Source organism: Phocoena phocoena, chromosome 18 (genome assembly GCF_963924675.1).
Source record: "Phocoena phocoena chromosome 18, mPhoPho1.1, whole genome shotgun sequence".
Classification (NCBI taxonomy): domain Eukaryota; kingdom Metazoa; phylum Chordata; class Mammalia; order Artiodactyla; family Phocoenidae; genus Phocoena; species Phocoena phocoena.
In genome coordinates this window covers 3441560-3466992 of record NC_089236.1, presented here as the reverse complement: position 1 = coordinate 3466992, position 25433 = coordinate 3441560, and the positions used below count along the sequence as shown (strand labels likewise).

At 40.1% G+C, this 25433-nt stretch overlaps 1 protein-coding gene across 4 annotated transcripts in view; it reads right to left on the bottom strand.

Annotated features, from left to right (window-relative positions):
* Nucleotides 1–8998: 8998 nt before the first annotated feature.
* The window catches only part of NUP58 (nucleoporin 58), a 44665-nt gene continuing 28230 nt past the window's right edge, over nucleotides 8999–25433 (bottom strand). For 2 of the 4 annotated variants that reach the window (XM_065896073.1, XM_065896074.1), the window contains 3 exons: nucleotides 23375–23473; nucleotides 21679–21774; nucleotides 20275–20444 (listed from right to left, as the gene is read on the bottom strand). In XM_065896073.1, the coding sequence (XP_065752145.1) occupies nucleotides 20275–20444; nucleotides 21679–21774; nucleotides 23375–23473 (365 nt within the window). Of the gene's footprint in view, nucleotides 9082–20274; nucleotides 20445–21678; nucleotides 21775–23374; nucleotides 23474–25433 lie in introns of those variants that run through there. The other 2 variants (XM_065896075.1, XM_065896076.1) reach the window with 2 other exon arrangements.

Below are 25433 nucleotides of genomic sequence, written 5' to 3'. Positions count from 1 at the left end.
AGAAGTTCCTGCAGTCAAGAAATATTTGCCTCTAGGGACTTCCCTGGCGGTCCAGTGGTTAAGACTTCGCCTTCCAATGCAGGGGGTACAGGTTCGATCCCTGGTCAGAGAGCTAAGATCCCACATGCCTTGTGGCCAAAAAACCAAAAAACGTAAAACAGAAGCAATTTGTAACAAATTCAACAAAGACTTTAAAAAAAAATATTCCACATCAAAAAAATCTTTTAAAAACTTGAGAAGAAATATTTATCTTAATTTCAGTATTTCCGTCCATTTTAGTTTGGTTATTTTTTTTCATATTGGGATATTTGATGAAACTTCACCACACGTAGCACACCCAGTAGACTGAAGTCAGAGACTGGGCCTGAGTGTACGTCTGTGTGCTTCTTTCCCTTTAAAGAGTCCCAGCAAAACAAGCATTTTTAAAAAGTCCTTCCACTGGAAATGTAAAACCTTGCCTTTAAGAAACTCTTAGGTGAAAGGGGAAAATTTTTTTAACCACAAAATTTCTAAAGAATCAAGATATTGAAAAGCACTAAGTATCAGAATCTATGACGTACTGTTAAACATAATGATAAAATGTGTAGTCTTAAACACGTATACCAAGAAAAATAAAAATTGAAATAAACTAATTATCCAGCTAAATGCTGTTTATAAGAGACATGCCAAAAATATAAGCACACAGAAAGGCTGAAAGCAAAAGCAACATTTTGCGGATATTAACAAAAAGGAAGCAGGAGTGATTATGTTAATAAGAGACGAAGTAGATGATAGTAATATTACTAGAGAGAAAAAGGGTTCTACCTAATGAGAAAGCTTCAATTTACCTACCACGATAGGCTTAGTACATATAATGAAAACCTGATAGAACTTTAGTGGAAAATACATAAGCCAATATTGTGGGAGCTCAGAGCATGCCCTCTGTAGCCAGAAGGCCACATGTGATTCCTCACCCTGGTCCTTACTAGCTGTGTGACCTTGGAGATGTTACTCAATTTATTTCAGTTTCCTCATCTGTAAAATGAGGAAAATAATAGTACTCACCTCACAGGACAGTTAAGATCACTACCTAGTAACTAATATAAAGACTTTGGAACGTTGCCTGGTACATAGCAAATGCTCTATGACTGCTATTTCATCACTGATAGGTCAAGTGGACCAAAAGCAAACAAACAAACAAGAGAGGTAGAGGATTTAAATAACACAGTTAAAAGTTTAATTTTTAATAGGCATTGAAACCTCACACTCAACGGTCAAGAGAATAAATGTTCTCTTCAAGTACACATTGTAAAAATGGAACAAGTGCTATATCAAAAATTTCAAAACATGTAATATTCAGATGACCACATTCTATGACCACAATCCAACTAAGTTAGAAATTCATGACAACAATAAATATACGTATTTTAAGGAATATGGTTGAAAATGTAGATTTCTTTCTAGATGATTCACGAATCAAAGAACTTGTGCTGAAAATTAATACTTAGAACTGAACATTAATGAAAATAAAGTATTATCAAAACTTGTGGGATAGGACTTCCCTGGTGGCGCAGTGGTTGAGAGTCTGCCTGCCGATGCAGGGGACACGGGTTCGTGCCCCGGTCCGGGAAGATCCCACATGCCGCGGAGCGGCTGGGCCCGTGAGCCGTGGCCGCTGAGCCTGCGCGTCCAGACCCTGTGCTCCGCAACGGGAGAGGCCGCAACAGTGAGAGGCCCGCGTATCGCAAAAACAAAACAAAACAAAACAAACAAACAAACTTGTGGGATAATGCTAAACTGACACAGAGAGCTAAGTTAGAGACCTCGTGTTTATGTTAGAAAAAAAAATGAAAAAGAACCCAAAAATTAGTTAGCTAAAGGTCCATTTTTAGAAAATAGTAAAAAGAGCAACAGAGTAAACCCAAAGAAGATAGAAGATACTAAAAATGAGAACAGAAATTAATGAGATAGGAAAGAAACATACAAATCAGAGGATCACAAAGTCAAAAAATTAGTCCTTCAAAAGACTACTAAAATGGATAAACTGCGTGGGATGGGGGAATGTGGGCGTGGAGAGAGAGAGAGAAAGGATGAGAGGGTAGTTTGTAAAAAAGGTAATAACATCAAGACCAAGTTTGGCTTATCCTAGGAATGCAAGAGTAGTTTGTTTAACAGAAAATAAGTTAATACAATTTAGCACATTAACGATTAAAGGAGAAAACCATATTAACATTTCAATGGATGCAGAAAAAGCAAGAAATCCAATACCTACTCATGATTTTTTAAAACTGACTACAAGGGAACTTCTTTACCTGCATAAAGAGAATCCAAACCAAACCAAACCAAACAAAAAAACCCTTAATGGTGACATACTGACAGTATTTCCTTTAGGATCAGGAAAAAGACAAGGATGTGACTTTTTTTTTTTTGGCTCCGTTGGGTCTTTGTTGCTGTGCGCGGGCTTTCTCCAGCTGTGGTGGGCGGGCTTCTCATTGCGGTGGCTTCTCTTGTGGCGGAGCATGGGCGCTAGGCGCACGGGCTTCAGTAGCTGTGGCACGCGGGCTCAGTAGTTGTGGCACACGGGCTTAGTTGCTCCGTGGTATGTGGGATTTTCCCGGACCAGGGATCGAACCCGTGTCCCCTGCACTGGCAGGCAGATTCTTGACCACTGTGCCACCACGGAAGTCTGATGCTGACTATTATTTCCACTTCATTCAACATTGTACCAGCACACCCAGCTAGGAGAGTAAGAGAATAAAATCAAGTGTAAGAACAAAGGATTGGAAAGGAAGAAACAAAACTGATTATTTGCAGACGATACGATTGTCAAAGTAGAAATTTCTAAAACATATACGGATAAATTGTTAGAATTAATAAGGATTTAGCAAGATTGCTGAATACAAATTCATTACATGACGTTCAATTGCATTGCTATACAATAAGAAATGCTAATTGTTTTCTTTAAAAACTCGATACCACTTACAGTAGCAATAAGGGCTTGTGAATAAATCTAATGAATAATGTGCACGTACTATTATGGAAAAAAGTTCTAAAACTTTATTAAAAGATATTAAAAAGACCTCGCCAAAATAGACCCCTATACAATGCTCACTGGAAGGAAAACTCAGCGTTATATGATGTCATTATCCACAAATTAATGCACAGATTTGATCAAATTTAAAACAAGTTTCCAATAGGAATTTTCATGACACTTGAAAGGTAGATTTTCAACTTTATAAGAGCCAAGAATAAGCAAGATACCCCCAAAAGAACCAAGTAGGAGAATTTAACCTACTAGACTTATTATGAAGTTATAGAAATTAGGTTCATAATTTAGTCTCTATAACAGTTAAGTCAGTGTAGAATTGATGCTGGGAGAGAGAAACCCACAGAACAGAATAGTGAGCCAGAGATGTACACACACAGGAAACTGGACCTATGACACAGGCTGCACTCCAGGCAGAGGGGACATAATAGATTATTAAATGAACAGTGTCGAGTTTCCAAGTGAAAAAAATGAGATTGTGTTTCTCACACCGTATACAAGTCAATTCCAGTTGGAGTGCCCTTTATGACTTCTAAGTAGGGAAAGACTTTTAAAATAAACAACAACAAAAATCCATGAGTCATAAAGGGAAAAGATGAATGATTTCATCTACTTTAAAACTAAGAACTTCTCATCCAAAGACATTATCAGACAAGCCACAAACTGTGGTTAAATATTGTTAACACATATAACCAACAAAGGATGAACAGCTAGAATGTATGGATTAATAAGAAAAAAAACACAATAGAAACACTGCGCAAAATATATCACAGGTATTTAACTGAAAAGAAAGCATGAATGGCCCGTAGACATACGAAAACATTTCCAACCTTATTAGTCATTTAGTAACAAAATTAAAACCACCAGGAGGTACCACTGAATACCAATTAGATTGGCAAAAATTAAGGAATCTCTCTTTCCTAATACTAGTGAGGATGTGAAAGAACAGGGGCTCACAAACACTGCCGCTGGGGATGGAAATCTACACAAGTCCCGCGACAACACTGACCTTCTACACACTCAAACACTCCTCACGCCTTTGGACCCTCAGCACAAAATAATACATTTCACACCCCCATCCAGAATACCCACGTGCTTACAAAAACAGTGCTGGCTCTTTCTGTGTGTGATACATCTGATGGGCTCTGTTTTTTCATACAGAAGTCTTCCCTTCTTCTATACCAACCCTGCACCAAATCTAACACAGCAGCTTAGACTTCTTACTGCGGGGGCCTCCCGTAAGGCACTTGTTTGGGGCATAGCAGGCGGGTGCTCCCCTGAACCCAGGTGTCTCTCTCTCTCTCCACTTCCATTTGTGTCTGATTTTTCTTCACATTCCTGGAAGCTCCCTCTGTTCGTTTAAGTGCTTGGTAATTATGCACAAATCACACGTTCATTCTCTTGCTAAGTATCTTCTTTGCCCCAACAGTTTCAGAAACCTGCTGTTTGATGTTCTGGATTCTTTCCGGCTTTGCCATGGTAACGTGTGTGAGGCCTTCCTGTTAGAACGGGCTACATTTCCTGGTCCAGAGTACGGCCTTTCTGTGGATCCCCATGTGTCTAACCAGGCCGCCTCCTCTGTTCTCCATTCGGGAGTTTACTAAAAGATGTCAGATCTGGTTGAAATCTACAGATGCTGGTTGCATTCTGCTAAATTTGTTTTCATGACTTACTAATGTATCGTGACCCACAGTTTGAAAAACACCACCCTGGAGACCCTCTTACATGGTGTGTCAGGAACACAGGTGGCAATGTTCATGGCTTTGTCATAGAAAACAGTGTAGGAATGCTAAAGTGCCCACCCTAAGGAGACGTGACAGTTACTTTCACACAATGAACGTTATGTCTTAGTGAAAACTCATGAACCTAGATATGCCTAGATATGGCATGGGTAAACCGTGGAAATATAATGATGAGTGAAAATAAGCAATTTGCAGGCTACATACAAGATAGCATTTTTGTAACACTCAAAAACAAGCAAAGGACTTCCCTGGTGGCGCAGTGGTTAAGAATCCGCCTGCCGATGCAGGGGACACGGGTTCAATCCCTGGCCCGGGAAGATCCCACATGCCGCGGAGCAACTAAGCCCGTGCGCCACAACTGCTGAAGCCCACGTGCCTAGAGCCCATGCTCCGCAACAAGAGAAGCCACCGCTCGCCACAAATAGAGAAAGCCCACGAGCAGCAATGAAGACCCAACGCGGCCAAAAATAAAAATAAATCAAAAAAAAAAAAAAAGGAAAAGGAAATGTTTATGGAAATATGCATATGGGATTTAAAAATTACGTTTAAAACATCAAAGGAAAAGGGGAGAATACAACTTAGAACAGTGGTTACTTCTGCGGGGAGCCAGGGAGATGGGGTCAGGTGAGAATACACAGGTAGCTTCAGAAACGTTGACCATCTTCTGGTTTCTAAATTAGATGGTGATTTCATGAGTGTTTATCATTATTACTCATAACTTATACTTTTATTATTTTTATATTTATACGTATTATGCATCCTAGTGGTTATATCATATGCTTGTTATTATTATAGACTTCTTATAGGATACCTGCATTTATTTTATTATCCCATGTAAACTGCTCTTCCTTTTTTTGTATGTATCAAAGATTATATAATACATTTTTTAAGTGAAGAAAACTGTAGATTTGGTCCAGGTTCCCGTGTACTAGAGTCCTGAGGGAGCCCCACGTGCTCAAAGGAAGAACAGCTTTGCCCCAGGCCACAGACCTCCCCGGCAGGTCCTGAGAGGCTCACTGGGATTCTGCAAGCTCCAGGCTGGTTTCCCAGTCCCACCACTCAACCCTGCAGCCCTGACACCAGCAGCACGAAGCCCGACATGCCCTTTACCCTCCTGCCAGACCCGCACTACCCCAGGGCCCCCACTTACCCCTCAACTCCCACATTCACACACATTACACCTTGCACGTTGACCCCTAGTCCCGTCAATCGCCCCCCCCCCCCGCCGCCCCCAGTTCTTGAATTCAGTGTCCTCGGCAATGGAGGTCAGTCATCAGCAAGCCCCTTAGAGCCTCAGCTCTGAAGACCCCTCGCCTTCTGGCTGTGATGGAAACCCCTCTCCCCCAGGGCACTGCATCTCTTCCAGCCTTCCCCTCATCCCCTGCACCTGGCCAGGAGACAGTGGACCTGTCTTTCTCCCCCTCATGGCTGCTTCCGGGCCAGTCTCTCTCCTCTTCCAAAGAACCCCCGAGCTCCAGAGTTCAGGCCATCGGGCTGTACCCCTGGCTACCCTGGGTCATCCCTCCTTCTCATTCCTCAAAGACTGAGCTCCTGAGTGCCTCCCACTCTTTCCAACATTACTCCTGCTATGATTCTGGATGACTCCATATCCCTGCACGTGATCCATGCGGCGCCCCGGACTCAGGGTTCCTCAACTTCCCTTTCTCCACCCATTCTGTCAGCATCCACTCCCACGGGCACACGCCCGGCACCGTCCAGTAGGGAGGGCTGCGACGATGATGGAAATGCCCTATACCTGTGCAGTGCAATATGGTGTTCATCTGTCACGTGACTGAAGAACTGAATTTTCCCTTTCAGTGACTTTTAATTAATTTATGTAACCACTAGCCGAGGCTAGTGACTATTGTGTTGGCAAGCACAGCTCTAAACTTGGTCATCACGAGTAACTGGAAAACCTCCCGAATCTCAACCTCAGTCATCACATCCTCCTCCATCATCTAGTTTTCCCAGCACATTTTCTTGAATATCAAATAATCCCTCCATTGCCATAGGACCTAAAACCCACTGATTCTAATTTCATTGAGTTCAACTCTTCATTTCCCTCCTTATCCAGTTACAATTCTACAATCCCAAACCCTTTGTCCTTCTCTACCTTTATTGTACCTGCTTGGCTAACCTAAAACCCGATTTCGTGCAAGTCTCTACCTTCCATACACTAAAATCTGAACATCTGAACGTGAAGAAAAATGCCCACTGAGCTGACTGGGCTTGTTGACTTCATGACCGCCAACCTTAAAGGGTACTCAGTACTGCCTGGCTATCTGATCTCTTCACTCTCTCGCTGTCATGAGGTGATTATTTCATAACTTTCTCTCAACCCTCCACACTTCCACCCGCATCACCACTCAGCTTTCACAAGCGCTCACCTGGTCTTCCCACCTTCCTCAACGGATGCCCGTAAACCCCGCTCCCCTTGAGTGACTGTGATCTGCTGTCTCCAATCTTAAGGCAGACCCCCCCCTCCCCTCATTTATCCAAGGACATCTAACAATTCTCTCCTCTCTCTCTTGCATACCAATTTTTCTTTCTCATTGGGTCTTTTCAGTCAACATACAAATAGACCATTATTCTAGCATGTGAAAAAAAATTCTTGATTCTAATTTTCCCTCCAATTCTTACCCTACTTTTCAAGAATCTCCTCAAAAGGGTTGCCTTTTCTTGATGCCCTAATTTCTTCCCATTCTCTCTCTCTTTTACTTTTCTGAGGTAAAACTGGTGTACAGTAGACCACATACACGTGAAGTGTTCAGTGTGATACGGTCTGGTAAATGCCTTTATCTGTGCGTGACCACAGTCAAGATAACAAACATTTCCTTCACCCCTGAAGTTTTCATCTGTTCCCTTCACTGCCTTCTCGTCAATATTTGAGCTTACTTAGCATTCCATCTCCATTTTAATTCATCTTTTGGCATTTTGCCTGTATCTTGTATTTCTGCATTTGGTGGTGGTGATTGCTCTAGGGATTATAATATACATCCTTAAACTTTCGAATCTATTTGGAGTTAATGAACTGTAGAAACCTTGCAACCACAGAGGTCCAATTCCTCCTCCCCCAGGGCCCTTGGCCTCAGAGTCATCGTAAGCATTACGTCCACACACATCTTCCTTCAGCGCTTTAAAGATGTGGTTCTATTGGCACTCGTGGTTTCTCAGGAGAAATCCATCATTATTCAAATTGTCATTTTCCTCTAGTAACTTTAAATATTATTTTATCTTTGGTCTTACGTAGTTTGACTATATCTAGCAGACCGTCTTTGAATCTGTTCGGCTCAAAGTTTGGTGAGCCTTTTGAATCTGTAAAGGTATGTCTTTCATCAAATTTAGAACGTTTCTGGCTATTCTTTCTTTCAGTGTTGTCTCTGCTCCAACATTTATCTCCTCCTCTTCTGGGACTCTTTTCACACAAATGTTAGATTTATAAATTTTGTACCACAGGTTCCTAAAACTCTATTCATATTTTTCCAATCTTTCTTCTGTTCTTCAGATTTGGTCATTTTTATTGATTATAGACTATGTCCACCCAATGGAATATTATTCAGCAACAAAAAGGAATAAAGTACTGATATATCCTGCAACATGGATGGCCCTAGGGCACATTATGCTAAGTGAAAGAAGCTATAGTCACATTTGTATGAATAGGATAGGCAAATACGTGGAAACACAAAGTAGATGAATGGTTCCCTAGGGCTTGGGGCGGTGGCGATGGGGAATGGGGAGTGACTGCTAACGTGTATGGGGTTTCTTTCTGGGGTGGCAAAAATGTTCTAGTATTAGATTGTGACATTGCCCAACTTTGTGAATACACTAAAAAACCACTGGAATGCACCCTTCATTCAACGTACGGTATGTGAATCATATCTCAGCGAAGCTCTTTTTTTAAAAAAGAATGAGTTGCATAAAGTTACACGCATTTAATTCACTCTACTTGGCCAGTTGTCTCTTGTATCAACTTTGCCTGTTCCATCTATGAATTTTCCACTACTCCTTCCATACACTGGATTAGTGGGCTGCTTGCAATCACTTTAAACATTCCCAGGATCGTATATATTCCATTACATTGTCCTTAAACAACAGGGGCAAGTTTTCTTTCCTGAATTCTAAAAATCTTGACCAAACACTCTACGACATGTAGTTCTGTTCTTAAATGAGATTCCCAAAATGATAATCAGAAGTTCCTTGCAAAGTAGATATTTGCTGATTCAATGCCTGCTCAGAACTGGATTTTTCTTCCTAGTTCATTGGTTTCTGTAACACTGGGTTTTCGAAATCCAGTTAAAACCCGTGATTTGTTGCCTGAGAGAAAAAGAAAAATCGTTTAGACTGTATTAGGAGAAGTGTAGTTAATATTTACTACATGCTTAGCTTATACCTTACATAAGTTAACTCATTTCAATTTGCACAATCAACCTGGAACACAGGTATTGGTCACTTTATTTTACTAAAGAGGCACAAAGATGTTAAACTAGGCCAAGGTCATACACCTACTAAGTGGTGGAGGAGAGATTCTACCCCAGCAGCATGGTTCCAACATCTAGACAGAGGTAGGTTGGCAATGGGTCACTGAGTTAACTAAGCTTTTCCCACTGCACTGCACTAATTACTTAATTCACAGCTATTTATGGAGTCCAATTAGATGATACGTATTGAGGATACAAAACCAAACCAAAACAAACACAAGACAGGGCTCCTCTTCTGGGATTACTCAATCTAACGTGGGCGACAAACAGACCATCAAGTAACAAAACCATGACGTGGGAAGCCTGCCCTCTGAGGCCCAAAGTCTAAGCAGAGTGCAAAGGTGTGTATTCACTTTGCAGGAGGAGCTGGGAAGGATGAGGCAAGATGGCACTGAAAAGCCAGCATTTACTCCAAAGAAACGGCTCGTGCACAAGCAGAGGGGTGGAAGGGATGTGCAGTTCTAGGAGGGCCTTGGTGTGACGGTGCCCCAAGGGGCGGGTGAAAGTAAGGACGAGGCTGTGAGGGGCTTGCATTTTATGCTGGAGAGTTTGGAACAAAGAGTGCCAAAGAGCGCCAAAGAGCTTGGCTTCCCATAATCCTATTTGCATTTTGAGACGGTAACTAGGAATTCTGCTGGTGGAGAGGGCAGAGACAATGAAAGCAGGGATACCAGACAGGAGGCTGTTACAACGATTGACCTCGAGATTATTTTAAAAAGAAGCATATTAAAAATCTGCAATTTATTTCTCTTCTTGGTGTATAATAAGCCATATATGGTCCCAGGACCATGGTTAGTATCATCTAAACCAGCACTGTCCAAAAAATATAAAGTCACATACGTAATTTAAAATTTTCTACTAGCCACATTAAAACAAGTAAAAGACATACATGAAATTAACTTTAACCATGTTTTAACTCAATATATTATCTTTTCGACATGAAATCAATATACAAATATTAATATTTTACATTTTTTTCACACTAAGTCTCTGAAATCCAGTGTGAATTTTATACGCAAATGCTTCTCAATCTGGATGCTAAATGTACCTTAGAACTACTTGGTTTGCGTTTAGGTTTTGTAAAATTTACAATTGAAAAAGTAGACACATGTACCCAAGTAGTTCCAGACACACTTAAATGTTGCCCAGTATTTGAACTGAACGTCAGTTTTAAAATTTTAAATTGATTCAAATGAATTTTAAAATTCAGGTTTCCAGTCCCACTGGCCCTATTTCATGTGTTCAGGAGCCACATATGGCTAGTGGCCACCACTTCGGACGGCACAGATTAAAGCCTGCTTGGCTTATAATAGGTGTTCAAAAATATGTTATTATCTGCAAACACAGGATTTACAAAGTGAAGAATCACTCATTCTAAACCAACTGTAAATAAAACATAGTATTTTGGAGCAGAAGGAATTCTTTTTGAGACCAGGAGGAATAAATACTCAGCACATTACTGTTTTGGGCTAAATTATTTAAAAGAACCTTGCTCTTTAGACCAATCTTCTGTGCAGCCAACACAGAAGATGTAAACAATGATTGGAAAGAATCATTCCTTGTTATTAACGTACTTACAAAAGAGTAAAACACAAAAAACGTCTCATTACAGAAGGCTGTCATAACACAACAGGTTAGGAAACATACACTGTGCGCTGAGTACCTGTGCAGCATTTATAACTCGCCCTGGGATAGGAAGGAAACCACCCCTCCTGCCCCTGCTGCCAGCCGCCCTGCTCTGCAGAGCTCCAGATTCCGCAACTCTGAAACTGCAGAGCTCCAGATTCACCGCATTCAAAGTGATTGACATCAAGTGCTTTCCCAGCACCGAGGAATTTACTACACGTGAGTACATTTTCCTTCCTAAGGCTTATTGGAACTTTAACGCCTGTGCGTGACACCTGCCCTGTGTGAGTTGGTTTTCCCTATTGTGAAATGGAGAAAATACCTCCCCCACCCTCCTACACAAGTCATGGCACCAGTGGGGAGTGTGTGGAGAGGACTCCCGTGGTAATGAAAGCGGGAAGGAGGGGTGGACAAAGCCAGTGGCAAACAGATGATTCAGTAAGTAGAGTGATGTGAGTGCAGGAGGCGGTAGAGAGGGGTGGGGAGTGGGGCTAACTGGAGGGTGAGTGACAGCTGAAGGGGCAGCTCCCTCTGCAGGAAGCCTGAGGCACTGCTGCCAGATCCTTCCACTGAGTTCTCAGAAGTAAGAGATTTGGAATTTTATGTAAAATCTGGTTTTTAAAAATCAGCAAACATTCTGTGGACTAGAAAGATCAAGTGGCAGAACTCTAGTCTGTAACCTCTGAACGTAAAGTTACAGAAGCCAAAACTAAAGAGCAACACCCGAAACAGAGTGAAAAAGTAAAAGCCGGGTTTCCCTGGTGGCGCAGTGGTTGAGAGTCCGCCTGCCGATGCAGGGGACGCGGGTTCGTGCCCCGGTCCGGGAGGATCCCGCATGCCGTGGAGCGGCTGGGCCCGTGAGCCATGGCCGCTTAGCCTGCGCGTCCGGAGCCTGTGCTCCGCATGGGAGAGGCCACAACAGTGAGAGGCCCGCGTACCGCAAAATAAAATAAAAGCCAAGAGAAGGAAAGTTATTCTGAAGAAAGAATAATAGACTAGATCATGGACAAAGGAGACTAGAATCACTACTGAGCTCAGGTACAGTCTAGGTCAGCTTATACCCAAATCAGGAATAAGAGAGATTCAACAGAAGGTAGGCCCGTAAAAATTAAGTCAAAGCCCTCTATTTAGAACTGTACTTGGATTAGATGTCCAAAAATACAAAACAGCTGAAAGTGATGGATATAATTTTTAAACATGCCTTTTAAACTCACAGCTGAGTTAGCATGAAAATAAGGTAAATTCTTAGAAGCCAGAAATGAAGTCAAAGCTTGAGGAAGGGGGGCCCTGAGACTGGTAGTGGCCCCTGATCCCAAGTCTTAGCAGCTGTTCAAGAGTCAAGCCGAGAGCCAGGAACCCTTCTTCCCTCTTCTCTGCCAACAGGAGTTTTAGGGGAGTGTGAGACCACCCACCAAAAGACATCCCAGCCTCACGTGCAGCTCTGCGAGGAGGTTCTGGCCAGTTGACGTGAGCAGAAGTGACATGTGCAACCGCTGGATCACACTCTGCAGAGGAAAAGTGTGCCTCTCCTCTCCACCCTTTCCTTCCTCCAGGAGCTTGAGTGCAAATCCATCCCACCACGCAGACGGGGCAGAACCACACTGTCGGGAGTCTGGGCCCCCGAGCAGCCACGTCACCCCCAGACAGCTCCCTGCACCACCGTGTGAAAGAGAAACCATCTTCTCTAAGCCACTGTACCTTGAGTCCTCTAATAAAGCAGCTTGACCACACCCTAAGTGATGTAAGCCATGTGAGGCAAGGAGATCAAAGAACCCCTACAGAACAGGACTGTCAAAGGTCTACACTAGGAGTCTGCAGACATTCCCTCCAGTGGGCCAGAGATAGTGATTATCTTAGGCTTCACGGGCCATGCGGTCGCTGTCCCAACTACTTACCTCTGCTGTGGATGAGCAGAAGCGGTCACAGATGATCAGTAAACAAGTGGGCACGGCTGTGCCCTAGTAAAGCCTTATTTATAAAAACAGGAAGTGGCCTGGTTTTCACCCACAGGCTATAGTTTGCCAACCCCTTTCTTAGCACTACCATAGATAAATAGATAGATAGGGAGATAGATAGATAGGGAGGGAGATAGATAGATAATAGATAGATAGAAAGGATGGGCAGATAGACAGATATGTAGATAAAGTATCTGACAAAGAAAACTTGCCTCTTGTAGCTTTGGCTCTCTGAAGTGAAAGAAAATTCTGCTCTGAGAATTCACTGCTTAGAGCTGACTCTCAACAGGGACTATGGTTTCAAGTCACACTTCATACATGGTCCAAAACATCCTCAGAGTGAGACGTTACATTAAAGCGGACCCGGGCTGGCCATGCCCTCAGGGGCCTGACAGAAGTTCCTGTCTGGAGGAGCACATCTTCGGCCTCAAAGAATTGATAAATTCCTATCAAAGATGAGCTCACAAATAAAAATTACAAAACACAAGGAGAAAGACAAGTCACATGGAATAAAAGACAGCAGAGAAAACAAATAACAAAATCAGACCCTATTGACTTTAGGTATTGGACTTACCAATGACAAATATAAAATAAGTATGTTGAATAATACATAAAGGAAAGAAAGTGTAAATAAGGAATAAGAGATTACCAAAAAGTGACCCAGGCATACTTTTTAAAGGACCAATCACAACTTCCAGAAAAGAAAACTGAAATTTTAAATTAAATGAATTTCCAATAAAATTACCACCATAAAAAGATTAAAGTTTTAAAAGTGGCCTAAAACCACAGAGACAATGAAAATAGGAAAAGAGGCAACGACATTTTAGAAACTGGAATGGGAATAACTGAGTCAGCAAAATCAAGAAAGCTAAATGTGAAGCTTGCAGTGGGGAAGCCTTAGTATTTCTGCAAATAGCGGTGGAGGTGGGACTGGAAACAGAGTTGACCGAAAGCTTAACAAGGTCAAAACAGCCCCTTCGAAAAGGAGAGGAAGGGGAGGGTGCTGCTTTTGTAATGAACCTTAGAGAGACATCTGACTCTTTAAACCTTGTTATGTGATTCTGATAAAAAAAATAAGAATTAAAAAATGAAGACAAATCCTGCTATTTTCAAGGCTAATGAATTCCCTGGACTAATAATATAAAGTCAAATAGAGGGGCAAAATATTGATATACAAAAATATACAAAATACACCTTTAAATATTTACATATCATCAAAAATAGGGATGACTGTCAATGGCGTTTCATTCTGCTCATATATGAGCGATTTTAATTATATCTGACACTGGGCTGAAAGTGCTCTCCGTATGATCACCTGTTGCAAGAGGATTTCACTGGAATGACACCTATGATATTGGGGTTTGAGTCTTGGCATCATCACTCCGTACTTGCATAACTTTGGGCAAATTACTTAGCTTCTTCCCTCATCTGTAAAAGAGAAATTACCGTACCATTATTAAGGTTAACGTTAACCTTAATGTTACTGCAGGGCTCAAAAACTTCCTCGCGGGGTGAAGCCTTTCGGTCCAGACACGCCCATTACAATCTGACCCCAGCCACCCAGCTGAATCTTGTAAAGGCATCTTCATACCGTTATGATGTGTCAATGAAATATTAATATGACTTTATAAACTGTATAACTTAAAAGGTCTTATTCTCTTTTTTCCTGCCACCGAGTTTTCACTCATTCCCAGAAGTCATTTCAAAAGGACTAATAAATGTTGGCAACGTAAGAAAATTAAAATTTCTACACAACAAAAACAAGTGACGGTAAACAGACGTGAAAAGATTAACTGTGAAACATTTGCCATACATAAGACAAGTAATTTAAATATTAAGAATGTTTAAAAACAACATGAAATGGGGTGATGTGATTTTTTAAAAAACAGTCACACGAATCCAAGACTAAAGATTTAAAATTGTTAATTTTTCCAAACATTTCTACAGAAAGTGATTGCATCCAAAGAGCTCTTACAAATAATTAAGATGGCCGATACCCACGTGAAAATGTTCAAACTCACATAAAGTAATGTCAATAAAATTGGATACTATTTTCACCTATCCTAGTAGAATCATTTCTAACAGCCAAAAAAACCCCAGAAACCATCTAAGTGTTCACCAAAGTAACTAGTTAAACAGGATACAGACATATATGCCACGCAGCTGTTAAAAAGAATGAAGAAAAGCAAGAATCAAGATGAAAAGGAACGTAGGAACTTCCTCTGGAGACGGGGGTATTGGTGGCTTTCAATTTTAACCCTTTATGCTGTTCACACTTACTTATGATTACTTTTAATTAAATGTTTAATTTCAAATTGTAAATACTTTATAAAAATAAATCATATTCATACTCACTGCTCAAAGTCACTTTCTAGTACAACGAATTTCTGACTCCCCCAAGCCTGAAGAATCTCTATTCCGTGCTCACAAGAACTTTCTTTGTATCTTTATCCCGTAACTTAGTAAGAGAGCCCACCCTGCATTATACTTATTTGCATCAAAGTCTAGACTCTGAGAAAACTGCCTGGGTTTGAACTCCGGCCCATCCACTTACTAGCGGAGTGACCGTAACTACTTAACTTCTGTGCCTGTTTTCTCATTTGTAAAAAAGGAATGATAGTATCCACCTCACAGGACTGAGGGAAACAAGTTATATCTGTGCCCGCTAAGCTCCCATCAGCGACTCACACACGGCAAATCTAAGTATTTACTGAGGTAAACTGACCTGCTACCAGGGGGCTCAGAGGGGTGAGGATGACAAAACCAAGTTCTCTGCAACTTAAATCTACAGCCTACCTTCAGCACTGCAACCTTTGTGACCTGGTAGGTTGTTTGTTTGTTTGAATTGACAGATTAAGAAGAAGAGAAAAATGGGCACTGAATGAAGGAGTGAGAAAGGCAAAAACATTCTGGGCCAAGACCAATTTTTCTGGTAATCCCTACCCTTTCCTCCATCTGCTGCTGTCTCTCAGCCCCTGCAGCCCATTTCCATGGTTTTCTTGGGCCACTGAGGTACATCTCCGCATGGCAAGAAAAGGATCCAGCCGCACTCAGTCTGAGTTTGTGGTGTTCGTTTCAGTTACAGGGGTCAGGCGAGCCTTCCTGGAAAGGCTTTCTTGTTAAACTTCTTACAAGATTCAAACAGCCCACCCTGCTCCCCTTACCCTGTCCGAGGTGGACAGACCACCCTGCCTGCCAGGAGCTGGGATGTCTTCCTAACACTCCTTACACCCTAGAGGGTGACTGTCCTCCCTCAGGCCCCAGGGCCCTCGGTACTTCCCTGACCTGCAGGGACCCAGTCTACTGTATGTGTACAATTGCCCCGTATAAATCATGTAACCACATTACCTTCGGTGCCTTCCAGAGGATGGGCGTGAAGGTTAGCTTGCTATTCCTGTTTCACAGAGAATCCCCAGCCCCAGGACTTAAGAGCTGTGCGGCCTTGGGGAAACTACTTAGCCTACACCTCAGTTCCTCCACCTGGGCACACGGGATTTCTGCTTTCTAGGATCATACGGGGACTGAACAAGGTCAAGTATGTAGAGCTCTGAGTGTGCTGCCCAGACTACACACAACAAATGAGACACGACGTTGAGTGAGATTCAGATGAGACCCCGGGCCCACGTTAGCGAGCCCCCCGAGTCGCGCCCCCTGGGCAACACCGTGTGACGCGCTCCCGAAGGCACAGTGCAGCCAGACTTACCCGCAGTGAGAGGCGGGGGCAAGGCACAGAGGAAGGAGATGCTGCCTATCTCGCGATAGACCGTTGCAACCCAAATATGTCGCACACGAAGGTATCCCGCTGCAGAACTTCTAAAGGCACTATTCAGCTTCCCTCGTTGTGAAAATCTCTATTTGAGATTAGCAGTACATTAATCTGGGCTTACTATGTTATCACAAAAGAACAGTTAATCTGCATTTGTACTAACTGTAGGATACACATCCTCACTGAAGGGAAAACCACCAGGGATCTAACAAGCATTGTAAAACCTTGCTGAAGTAAAAGACCTAATAAATGCATATACCATGCTGTACATGTGAAGATGTGAATTCTCCCCAGATATATATCTTATTTGTATAAACCTAATCAAAAATCCCAGTAGGATTTTTCCTAAGAAAAATCGAACTTGACAAAATAGGTACATCCTAAAGAGTATAAGGGTCGTAGAACAGCCACCCAACACAAAAACAGAACAAAGAAACAGAAAAACAAGATAGGGCAGCTTCCCCGTCAGGAACCGAAATAAAGCAACCAGCTATAGTGAGCAGTTGAGGAACCGGAGCGGGAACGGTAAAAGCCTCTGCAGCGTCAGAGGTCCTGCACCCAAGTGCCTTACGTAGACTTCACCTTCACACAGCCACCTGCCTTTACTGTCCTCACTTGGCAGGTGCTGAAGCTGGGGTGTAGAAAAAGAAACTTGCCCAAGACCACACAGGTTCGAGGCAGGGGTCTGGGCCCAGCTGACTCCAGAAGTCCAACCTGTCTCGTAAGAAAAATACTAGCACACATTGTCTACAGAGACCATAAGAAGAAACTCCTAAATGATCTGGTGTAAAAACGGACACAGGACATTACCATGCAACTAGGTTAATATGTAAATGGCTAACATGCATGCTAAAAAGTTCAACCTCACATGTACTTGTTTTAAGGACTGATACTACCTAGGGCTGCAGACAGGAAGTGGGTACTCACACATACCACAGGAGTGTCTGTTTATATAGCATTTTTGGAAGGCAGTCTGACATTAAAACATACAGCTTGTATGCCTCTTCAGCAATTCCTCTTCTACAATCGATCCCAGAGAAACATTAAACGTAAGCACCAAGAGTCATGTTCAAGGATATTCACTGCAGCTCTTCTGTGAAAGCGAAATACTGGAAAGAAAAGGGAACGTTTGGAACAAATCACCGGGCGTCCATGCCACAGGACAGTAAGCAAAAAGTCAATCTCCATGGACTGACATGCAGAGAAGATACGCCACTAAAGGGGAAAAAAAGGAAGTCACAGAACACACAGACTATTAACCCACTTGTTTAAAAAAAAAAGAAAAAGAATCTAAGAGACAATAAATGTGAGAAAATGAGAGAGAGAAAAAGAATGAACATTTGTACACATGCTGAAAAGGCATTTTTAAAAAGGATCTGAAAGGATACACACCAAACCACAAAGAGCAGACACTGTGGGGAAGAAAGTGGGACTGGGGCCCAGGAGCTGAAGGCAACTTTCACGTTTTACTCAATATTTTTGTGTATAATTTAAAACGTTTTTGTAATTTTGAGAAGACAAAAGCAAGTGACAAAGAACTTGCTATCTTGTATTCAGCCTTTTGTTTTTTTTTCAAAAGAGCAAGATGTATAAACCAGTGAAAACAAAACACTAAAAACCAACCAGAGAATAGAAGAGGAATAATAAGAAAATTACATATGAATAACAACTACTGACACCTATAAAGATTCAAAGCAACTGACACAGTAAATTTTATTGTTTACATAATGACAGGCTCTGGACAAAGTGGAGACAATGGACACAGTGACGACACATTTAAACTCCTGTCACAAATTGATCTGTTACAAATTCCCAATGGTCAACATATTAAAATGTAAAATATATAAAGAAAAAAACACAAGAAATATAAATATCCAGATATTTGCAGTACAATGCGATGTCCTTTTTAAAAAAAGCTTGTTGTAATGTGTATTTAATTCTGACAGTAATTCAAAACACAAAACCACATGTTTTCCTACCCTTCCCCAAAACCTGGATCTGGTGACTGCAGTATTAGGGAAGTATGTAAAAATAAAAACAACTTTCATGCTCAGAAACAAAGCATTTTCCTTATTTTAATGCATCAAGGCGCAAGAATTTCAATTCCAAAAGCCAATCATCGCTATATGCAGATAAATAAAACAGATTTGACAACACTTTCATAATCAAACCCAACTAACGTTATACTAAAATATACGTGTGTGTGTGTGTGTGTGTGTGTATGTGTGTATATATATATATATATATATATATATATACGTAATACCTATTTTAGAAAAAAAGGTGCCTTGGTGAAAATGATTCTGGAAATATTCACTCGATGCACATTATGTACAAAACCTTCTATATAAAAAAATTAAACTATTTTCAATGAAATTCCATGTTCACATCCCATCTGAAAACTGCACTTGAAAGATAAAATAGGTCTACTTAACGGTTTCTGTCTGAAATCATGGCTAAGGCAGTTCTCTTTCCAAGGGCTCTCTTTTTCACCCACTCTCTGGCACTAATACTAATACAAATAACGCACAGATGAAACCTGACATGTCTATATATGTTATTACCTGGAGCTCTCTGTTCACTGTTAAAACGGGGGATAGTTTACTGTTGCTACAAAGAATACTTTTTTTCTTAAAATATACTGTTTCTTTATTCCAAATTAAGCACTTACTTAAGACATAAAAGAGGCTGATAAGCGACTCCATTTGGTGTCAATATCCATAGCCCTATAAGAAAGAACTCTCTATTGGAAGAGCTAGAAAAGTTTCCACTAAAACAATAGTGCATCCTTCACCTGCATAGAATCAGTTTGGCTTAATAGCTCTTTGCCCCCAGAACACCAGTCTGGAGTTCAAATATGCTCTTGAAGGTTCATTTCAGATATGAGGATACGTAGGATAATAAAGTTGTTGAAATCGGTTTGATGAGTCTCAGCAGCCCTCATCTGGAGTAGCTGCTAAGATTAACGTGGAAACAAAAATGGGAAAGACTGGGGGCAATGAAGTTGAGTTGGTCAATATTTACACCAGTAACCATTTCACTGAGTCTCTGAGCAAATAACTACAATGACTTGGTGCCTTTAGCTCCTTGTTCTACAAGCACTGAGGATCTGAAGCATAAAAGGTGAAAAGTGGAATACCCTTAGAAGAGGGGAACAGTCTGAGGCAAAAGTTGTAGGTCTGTAAATATATATTCTATGTGCACACACAATTGTGTGTATTATCCTGTATATATTTTACATACATATTCACAAGATGCCCTGCAGTGTAGTTCAGAAGGCCTTTTATCAAGGAACGAAGTGATTCTGGTATAGGCCCTAGAGTTCATACCATCTACATAAGGAACAAATGTGCATATATTCACATAATGTAAACCTTATCAACAAAAACATTGCTAAAACACTAGGTTAAATAGTAGTAGGTTTTACCAATCAGCGATGTAATATTTCTTACACTGAGAATCAAAATAATGAAAAGTACACAGCTAGGTTTCAAATACACAAGAGAAAAGTTGTTTAGCACGGCCAACGAGAACAGAGTTCAAATTCCAGAAGTAAGGAAAAACTATCAAAACTTTATAAATCTCCTGGGATGCAATTTAGTTACTGCTTCAACTTTAGAAAAATAGATTCAGAGAATGAACGATGCTGCTATGGGTTCTCTCGACACATCAACCCATATGTTTATCTTTTTCCTCTTTTGTTTCCAGCTGGAGGTTTCTTCAGCTGAAGGAGTTGTCCTCCTGTTCCAAAGCCTGCAGAGGCAGGATTGGACACCCCAAATGTCAAACCAGCTGACGCCGTGATGCCAGGACTGCTGAAGTTAAACCCAGATGTACTTGAGCTGCCAAAGCCTTATGTTTAGGGAAGAAAATATTCATATCAGAAGTTAAATCACAAGAACAAACATAAAAAATGGGGCTGAGAGCTAAGTGTCTAGCTGAAAGAATATATAACCTGTGCAAATAGCAAATATCTTAGGGCCCTGAATTTCTAACATGGAATTTTACAGGAAAATAGTTTAGCTGACAACTGAGTGGCACCGTTACAGACGGACGGTTAGTGATCCAGACCAAGAGAGAAACCTTACACAAATAACTGAACTCGACAGAAAACTTCAAATTGGCAGCCACTTTCGTGTTAATTAAATATGCCAAGGTACCCTCCTCCTCAGCCCTCCAGAAACATTTTATCAAAATGTAAAGAAGAGACTTTCACAGCCTTTGGACCCACCCTTGCAATTCTAAGTCCTCCAGGAAAGCCTTAACCCACAATTTCCAGGACAATGACTACACAGAAGAGCAGAGCCCTCCAATAATTAAGATCAAATACTATTACTGCCTAGCTAACTAAATGTTAATATATGCATGTTATAATCCTGATACCACTGAACTCTATTATCTTACTCTCTAGGAACTACTGATTTTAAACACCACTTGATCTTAAATGGAATTTCCTTCAAATTCCCACAATTAAAAACTTTAATCGGTACTATTATTTTAGGCATGCTATTTATCCCTAAGAATTGCACGTTAAAACAAGTCATTATTTACAAATATAGAAACAAATGCAAAAGTAGATGGAATTTGGAAGTTTCTAGTAGAAGCATCAAGAGATTATACCTATGTCAAAAATGAACCAAGAAGCCAGTTAATCATCATTTTTAAGACTGGTATTCTTAAAATCAGGGGGGCTTATAACTAAAGAACACCTCTTCAGAAGAGAAACTATTCTCCTGAATGAATAATGATAAAACTTTCGCAATGGGTTCATTTTTGTAATAACGAAGAAAACTGTTTAAACATAAAACTAGTCTTTGGGTTCAAAATAATCTCTACTTAGTTAAAAAGAAGATGTAGTTATTTATTATATCAAACTTAAGTTGTTAGAAACGTTCTACAAACCTGACCTTCAGCATATGAGACAGAGAAAGCTATACATGATTACTAGGCTTGCAGGCTTCATCCAGTGGGTAGAAACTGAATCAGGCATCTTTTTTGGATACCGGAAATAACAACACTTATACTTTTAAAATTAAATAATGTGCACCTTTGAATCTGCCTGAAGTTCAGGCCAAAACACACAAACCTGCACTAAGACTTCCTGAGGGTTTATTTGTTGTTCCAAATCCAAATGTGGAGGCCCCTGTGGTGCTGCATCCAAAACCAGAGCTAGCTCCAAAGCCTAGTGGGGGTGATAGAGAGACACACACGGCAGGTAAAAACACAGGTGAAAGGATACTGACAAGTAATACCCAAATTATCAGTGGTCTAATAAACAGTGTTGAGAACCACGGCCTTACTAAGGAGATCTGCTTTACTCCTTTGCATAAGACTTTTGGAAGAACCAGATCAATTCTGAAATAAAACATTTAGATCTACTTAGACTAAGCTTATGACCCATCCGTAATTTTTAAAGAACAAAGCCATAAAAAACAAGGTCATATTAGTACTTTCTCTCCCAAACGGACTAGAGATTTCAGTGACCATTCAAGTATGATTTCAGTCGAACAGACAGACACGTATCTACTTAAGGGTATTTCATTTCGGGAAAAAAAAAAAAGACTAAATTCATAAATAAGCAAGGCACGCACAACAGTTTCAATGCAAAGTACCACACACAGTAATTTTACTCTGCTTCCTGCGAAGACATTCTCACTTACGAAGTTTACCACTGGAACCCTGCGTGACCGCACAAGGGTCGGTCACTCTACAGCTACTCAGGAAGAGCAGGCTCCCGCCACAGAATCAGCAACGCAATGCTGAGAAAGTGGGAGGGGGAGCATCGAGGCTTCTCTCCCAACAACACTACAGTCACAATTTAAACGAAGCACGTGTCTTCATCATACAGAGTGCAAGAGGGGATTTTGCCAAGTGCTGGAAGCTTGGTTTCAAGTGCTCAGAAAATGAAATCCGATTCATCTTCGGCTACCCTGCAACAGCTTATCTAAGATACTGAGCCTGACAGTATTATTGCCCGTAACTCTATGAAATATGGCAACAAACGGGAATACAGATCATAGGAATTACGCTGTCTGCCATAATCCTAATAATTCCTATTAGAGTGTAATATATTACATAACCATAATAGCTTATAGGCTTTCCCTCTTATAATGATATACTTTAATGGAAAGACGGGAATCTTATTCGTTACATGACAATGCACCCGTCAAAATACAATCAACCTTCAATTATCCACACCAGAGAATTGGGAATGCATTTGTATTTAACATGTTTTCGCAGAAGACTTACCTTACTAGTTAGACTTAACTTATGAATCTACTGAAATAAACTTAATTGCCTATGTATACAAGTATGCATAAAGGCAAATATGCCAAAAGTGCTTAGGAATGGAGAGAAGTCAAGTTGTTCGATTTATAATACAATTATTTCCCCATTTAAAGTGTTCATTTGCAGAAAGAGAAGATGCTTACTTAGGAGAATGTATGTCCAGAAGTAGTTTGGACTCCAACTAATTTTTTTTAAGTTAATTTAATAAAACTAAGTAATTTTCAAGTTCATATTTTAGCATATTCCTTTGAAAATATGAACATCCCTACCATTTGATTTTTAATACGTTTTTATATTTACTATTCACAGACGTGAAATGATTTTTTAAGTTCTAAATCTAATACTAGAAAGCACTGATTATGTTTGGAGAATCCTTTTTTTGCCAGATAGAACCTTAACTTTCCAAAGAGCAGATCCTCTTAGAAGTGTTTACAGGCTGGTAGCAATTCAAATGTATCACAGTCCAATGCAATACGAGAAAAGTTAAAGTGTACCTCCAAGGTTTGAAGAACCTAGGCCACTTGACTGCAAGCCAGTGCCAATACCTGAGCCGAATGGCGCTCCAAAACTAACTCCCAGAGATGGCTGTGGCCCTGGTATAAAAAAAAAAAAAAAAAAAAAATGGGGGGGGGGAAAAAAAACAAATTTGCCTTACTCTTTCAAGATTAAAGTTACTTTATGAAATTATTTTAAAAATGAACAGTGATTACTTTTAACAAATTCTATTTGCTAAAACTTAGTTTTCAGGATGTCCCCCCAGCCTCATTTATCTGTCCCAGCTGATTTACCTATCCAAAAATAAATTTTAAAAAAATTAACTTGTTCACACTAGACAATTAAAAGAGGCTTACCACACGGAAAGATGAGTGTTAGTTTAAATAATTTGAAATCTTTAATGTATTGTAAATTATAGTTCTTTTAGTTTTACTTCTAGAATGGTTTTAGATCTCTCCACTTGTTTTCTGATAAAACTAGTTGCTGTATTCAATAAACGTTTTTACTTTTTTTCTTTTTAAAATAAGCTCCTTAACTGTTAGAGTCAAGTCTCAATTGATCAAAAGAGACTGACACTAACAAGCAAAACCATCATGTTACTTCATAAGAGTAAGCACCAAAAGCTAGGCATGATTTCTCATGGAAATATAAATGATATATAAATAAATAGATAAAAAACAAGACAATGTTTTATTTTATTAAATTTATTGTTCATCTTAAAGCAAATCAATTACACAGTAACATGACAATTCCAACTTGTTCACAAAGAGTGATAACTGAGTTCTACCGTTAAGCTCTGCTACATTACACCACTTATCACCTGATGAAATAAGATAGAGAATGAACATTTACAAAGGCACCGCTGTGTACCTTGACAGATTCAATACATTCAAGATTTCAATTCAGAAGTTTCTTTCCAACATCTTGGAGAATGTACTCAGATGCAGAACGATTAGTAATCCTTTTCCCATTTGTTACTTTAGAGATTTTGGCTGAGTTTGTTTGGCAAGAATAGCATCAAACTTACTAGCCTCCCTTTTTTAACTACCTTTTTTTTTAACTAAGCAGAATACAAAAATCTATAAATCTCTCATATCTGATAAATAATTTATGAAAATTATTTGATAAATTTCATAGTACAATCTTCAGTCTTGTCTTTTTCAAGCACAGTGATCAGTGCATCTCAGAGTTGAGGGAACTGCCAAAGTAATATACAGATTGATATTTAGACTTTTTAAAGAAATCAAAGCCTTCAAGTTGTTCAATGAAGAATGAGGTTTGTATATTCAAAAAGGTAGTGTAAAATTATAAAACATTAAAGAAAAAGGAAAGAAAAGAAAAAAGAAACTAAGGAACTACATTTTGCTACACTGGGACGGAAACTGGACTTTCCCAATAGCTTCTACCCAGAAAATAAAGAATAAGGACTAACAGCAGCCAGAGTTCTTACACCGCTATTAAAAAATAAATTAAAAAAGATTAAAATTTTTACATCCAGTTTGAGATCAGTTTGAGAATAAAATACCTGCCTAGCAGCTCTTTTGTAAAATGTTACTACAGGAAAAAGAAACTAAGCATATTACCCTCTTGTTTCTAATGAGAGTAATATGTAGAAAACACACGTCCAGTTTCTTTAACATTGAGAGACTTAAGTGTCACATGTTCACAGGAGGCACTGCTGGTGGAAGACCCTAGAGCATAATGCACACCACAGCCCTCAGCCCTACAAGTCCTAAGAGTTACTCAAGTAACATGCTTCGTGTTGTGTGCGGGTCTGCTTTTAAGAGCAACTCTAGTCATGAATATTCAGGATCCAGGTGATCAAGAACTCTAACGATGACAAGACTTTCCATTGCACAACAGGTACATGATATTTTGAGTTTTGTACCTTCACACAAATTCTGAAGGCAACATCATTTATAAAACTAGTAGGCAAATGTATAACATTTTTAATAGTAAAAACTCATGATAAATATCTCCCATGCCAAAGTATCAGCATATATTACACTCTGGCCACCATATAAATTATTTTCACTATTAGAAAGCAGAATCTACATC